This window comes from Talpa occidentalis, unplaced genomic scaffold (assembly GCF_014898055.3).
Source record: "Talpa occidentalis isolate TD23 unplaced genomic scaffold, MPIMG_talOcc4v2.1 talOcc4.11, whole genome shotgun sequence".
Taxonomy (NCBI): Eukaryota; Metazoa; Chordata; class Mammalia; order Eulipotyphla; family Talpidae; genus Talpa; species Talpa occidentalis.
The window spans coordinates 68,869,335-68,874,323 of NW_023601104.1; the positions used below are offsets into that span (position 1 = coordinate 68,869,335).

Below are 4,989 nucleotides of genomic sequence, written 5' to 3' on the forward strand. Positions count from 1 at the left end.
TCTACACACACACACACACACACACACACAAACACACACGTATGCAGGCACACAATTGCAGTACTTCCCTCTTTTTTCATTTAGCTTTTACAGAAAGAAAAAAAAAACCGTTTGGGCTAAAAAGTAAAGGTTAGAGTTTCTATCCCCAGCTCAAGAGTTAAATGTGCTAACACAGAGTAGGACAAAATTAACCCGCAAGAAAAGCAAATCGATATTTTGAAATAAGCTTTCAAGTTGCCGTCCTGACCTGCCAATGACTTCTCACTCTAGATGCGGCTAGGCTGCACATTTGTGCAAGTCCATTAAACTGGGGAGGAGGGAAGGGGTTCTAAAAAGTAAAAACTTTATTTGGGTGCAACCCCCTTGTCTTGCGAGTGTTAGATTTACACCTGTGTTATCAGGTGTAAAAGCGTCCCAGTTGGTAATTCAAATGATTTCAGGAATGTCTGGAGGTGGGGATGGAATCCAAACTGACCTCCTTATAGATCCCCAGTCCCGGTCCTTCTGCTTCAGAGTCACTTCCCACTCGGGTGCTTTGGCAGCTAGAAAAGGACCTAAGGCGCGGAAGGATAGGTGCTGGGAAGAAATGAAACGATCCATTTCCCCTCCCTCCCATTCGCGCGCTCCCCGCCAGGTTTGCTGTTTCGTTTACAATGAAACAGCGAATTCAGGAGGATTGAGATTTGGCCCCGTCTTCTTTGTCCTCTGGAGACCTCTAGACCCAGGCAGCTCATCGTCCCACAGTGGATTCCCGTAGCATCACTGCCCCTTTGGGGGTGGGGATGGAGGGACAGGAAGGAGCAACGAGGCTGGGGAGATGGGGTTTGAAACGCTGCCACTCTCACAGCCGTTCGCGGTCTTTTCCTCCTCCAGGTTCTGCAAAAACTGAGGAAAAGTCCACGGGTGAACGGCGGGCGCTGTCGAGAGCGGGGAGGTGCTGAAATGTCCCTGGCGCGCAGGTCGCAGTCTTGATTGGCAGAGAGGACCAGTGACTGACAGGGGGTCTCCATGGCGCCCGAGCCGCCAATCCGCCCACCCCAGTAGCGGCGCCCGCTCGCCCCGCCGGCTTGCCCTAACGCAGCGGAGCTGAACCCGCGCGGCTAAGCCTGCACCTCCTCCATTCCTTTTGCGCTCCACTCGCTCCCGGCGTTTGTAGGGCAGCCGCCGCCCAGGTGCCTCCCGGGTAGCCCGAGTCGATTCACCGAGGAGAGCCTGGCGCGCCAGGCCGAAGCCAGAGGCATCCCACTGCGCGTCCCGCTCCAGGCTCAGCGTCCCCACCGGCGCCAGTGCTGCCTCGATGTTCCAGTTACCACTCTTGAATTTCAGCCCCCAGCAAGTGGCCGGGGTATGCGAGACTCTGGAGGAGAGCGGCGACGTGGAGCGCCTGGGTCGCTTCCTCTGGTCCTTACCCGTGGCCCCTGCGGCCTGCGAGGCCCTCAATAAAAATGAATCGGTGCTGCGAGCGCGGGCCATCGTGGCCTTTCACGGTGGCAACTACCGCGAGCTCTACCATATCCTGGAAAATCATAAGTTCACCAAGGAGTCGCACGCTAAGCTGCAGGCTCTGTGGCTCGAGGCGCACTACCAGGAGGCTGAGAAGCTGCGCGGAAGGCCCCTGGGGCCGGTGGACAAGTACCGGGTGAGGAAGAAGTTCCCGCTGCCACGCACCATTTGGGACGGCGAACAGAAGACGCACTGTTTCAAGGAGCGCACGCGGCACCTGCTACGGGAATGGTACCTGCAGGACCCATATCCCAACCCCAGCAAAAAACGGGAGCTTGCCCAGGCAACCGGACTGACCCCTACACAGGTGGGCAACTGGTTCAAAAACCGCCGACAGAGGGACCGGGCGGCTGCAGCCAAGAACAGGTTGGTACCTAAAGGCCTCTGCGCTTTACTCTCACCGAGGAGCTGGCGGGTAATAAATAGCACCCTGGGCGCCCTTGGGACTTAGATTCCATACGAGTGGGGAACGGGTCTGTCTGGGTTATGAGCCTTCTGTGTTTTGGGATCTGGGGTGGGAGTTACCTTCCCTGCTCTTGGTTCTCCACTCTCCTTTCTGGGCACCTGGGGGACAGTCCAACAACTGTTTCTCACCAAACCAAGGCTGCTTTGGGAGGCGGAAAGAAATAAAAAATAAAGTCCCAGAAATAATTAGGGACATTGGCTCAAAGCTAACTCAGCACAGTTCTGGGCTCCTATCACATGAAGTCTAACTTGTTAGCAAGATGGCACTTTAGTGTTGTTTTGTGAGTGTGTTGTCATTTTTTAAGTTCAGACGATTCCCTCACGAAAGTTCAGATGATTCCCTCATCACCTTTTGATGGGCTTCTCTTTCTAAGAAGTGTGAAGTGGAGGTCCCCTCTTGCACTAATCACCAGCCCTGTCTTAAAACAGTAAACTAGATAGTTGGGGTTTTTCATACCCACTGTGCGACTCTCAATTAGTCAGATATTTTGGCCAAGAACCCAGCCTTTTCTTCACAGATCCAAAAGCTCCATGCAGTTCTTTAGGCAGTCGGGTTTGCCTTTAACTTGGACCCAGCTAGCCTAGAAGTCTCTGACACAGGTGTGGGCCTCAGGCAGACACAGACTGGGAAGGGGTTCCCCTACCCAGAGCCTAATCTATCCTTATCACCCACACCTGACAGTATTGCTAGTCTCTCAAGGGTGGTGAGCAACAGAGAATGGCCCTGCAACCCAGCACCCCCAACATGCGGGAAACAGGCAGAGAAGACTGGAAGGATGGGGCACCAAGTGGCGACCACCAACACCTGCCTGGCCTCTTTTATGTCACCTTACCCACTTTCACTGCCCAAATCTGAGGGAGAGCTGCCAACAAGGGAAACACTGTTGGAGGGTGAGGGAGGGAGGCCACAGATGGCTGCATTACTACTTGTGACTCCTATCCCTTCCCTTCCCCGTAGACTCCAGCAGCAGGTCCTGTCGCAAGGCTCTGGGCGGGTGCTAAGGGCAGAGGAAGAGGGCACCCCCGAGGTGCTGGGCACCGCAGCCAGTCCCGCCGCCAGCCTATCCAGCAAGGCAGCCACTTCGGCCATCTCCATCACTTCCAGCGACAGCGAGTGCGATATCTGAGCTGCCCACACAGCACGCTCAGGAACAGAATCCGGTGTAAAAAATGAGACAAAGTGGAGGGAGGATGAGAGACCAAGCAAACCCAGCACTTGTGAAACTAGGTAACCAGGCTCCCGGTGGCCAGAGACCCGGGGACCTGCTTGCTCACCCGCCCCACCTCTGGACAGGCTCCACTGGCGGGGTCCAGTGGCCACCACAGGACCTGGCAGTGAGGCCCAACCTAGAGCCACGTTTTCCTTGCTTTGCTTTTTCCCAAGGATTGTGCCGAAAAGATGCCCATAGAACCCGAATTGCACGCTGAATGCTATCCTGAATCTCCATTGGGTATTTCACGTCGAAAGGACACCGTTTATATATATATATACAAACTTTTGCTTTAAAATTTTTAAAACAAAACATAAATATGCTGTTTATTTACTTATTTAAGTGACTGGCCAGAGGTAGTTTCTTCTATATATTGGGAACTTGCTGTTTCTAAAGGCACAGGGTGGAGTCATGGGTTCTGTGTGAAGAAGCCAAACAATAAAAACTGGTGATTAATCTTTCCTAATTAAGGGAGCTGTGCTCAGATTCCTTAAAAAAAAAAACAAAAACAAAAAACCCTGACAAACAAAACCAACCATTCTCTTCACTAAGCAGGCAGGGGCCCTTATACAAATTGTCCTCTCTGTATCTTTTGTCTTCTCTGATGTCTCAGTATATTCTAAAAATTGCCCACAGTAGTCCTATAACCACTTCCTTCATCAAATTGTATGTGTGTTTGTATATGTGTGTATGTTTATATGCATGTATGTATATTTAAACCTAGAAATTGGCAACATGAGCATCCCCTATAAGACAACTCCCCACATGCCAGCACAGGCTAAATATGGTGTGTTCACCTGACACTCACTTTAATGACATATCAGTAGTTTTCAGGAACAATTTAAGAAGTCATAAACTCTGGGATGCAATAGTGAGTCCCATTTATAAAATGCAAGACTGTTCTGACACAGACTGTGCAATGAGAAAGACTTTCCATCTCCTTTGAGGTCATTCAAAAGCAGTAGGTACTCATGATTAGGCTAGAGTAAGAATACACTACATTTAGGATTAAACTCATGTTAAAATAAGAAAAAAGAAGATAAGAGAGGTTTAATACCTAGACTAGCATCTTTTTGCTAAAGAACCCCTTTAAAAAAAAAAAGATTTATTTATTTATATAAGCACTGGGTATAGTCAGAAGAGCGGGAGAGTGAGAGAATTCACCAGAGCCAGAGAGGGGAACAGAACAGGTAGACTGATGAAACACACTGCTGAGGGGAGCAGCGGGAGCTGCGGGAGAGGTCTGTCGTGCCATGTGGGACCCTCGTCAGCAGCCAAGGATCGAACAGGCGCTGCAGAGGCTGCAGGCAGCTTCGCAGCCCAGTGCTCAACTGCTGCGCCACCAGGGGAGGCCCTAAAGAACCCATTTTTAATCAAACAAATTATTTTCAATAAAAGGAATACTGAAATGGGAATAAGGATATGATGGCATCATATATGGAGATGAATTAGAAGGCTGCATAGAAATTATTTAAAAATATGACCTCTGTATTAAATATAAAACATCATCCAGAACCCATTATCCTGGTAATGGCCTCACTTGAAAATATCAAATAGTCCTAAGACCTAATTTGCCTTCCCAAAGTGTGTACACTCATACACACAGCTACTCTCCTTGCACTAGAGAAAATAAATGCTATCCAGAGATTCTGTAAGCTTTTTCTCTAATGAAATGTTTGTTTATTATAAAATTTGACACTGATCTTTAAATCAGTTGAGTTGAACTTCCCTTCTCAAGCCACCCTCAGCCCTCAATGGATGTTTCTCTGTCCTTAGCAGATGTTCTTGGATTCAGAAACTGGTTAACCTA

General features: G+C 49.7%; 1 protein-coding gene across 1 annotated transcript; it reads left to right on the forward strand.

The window, feature by feature from the left end:
• Positions 1 to 1,219: 1,219 nt before the first annotated feature.
• SIX6 (SIX homeobox 6) lies at positions 1,220 to 3,169 on the forward strand. The gene is made up of 2 exons (XM_037501976.1): positions 1,220 to 1,869; positions 2,927 to 3,169. The coding sequence occupies exons 1-2, from the start codon at positions 1,298 to 1,300 to the stop codon at positions 3,093 to 3,095; spliced, it is 741 nt and encodes a 246-aa protein (XP_037357873.1). The 5' UTR covers positions 1,220 to 1,297; the 3' UTR covers positions 3,096 to 3,169.
• The last annotated feature ends 1,820 nt before the right edge of the window (positions 3,170 to 4,989 follow it).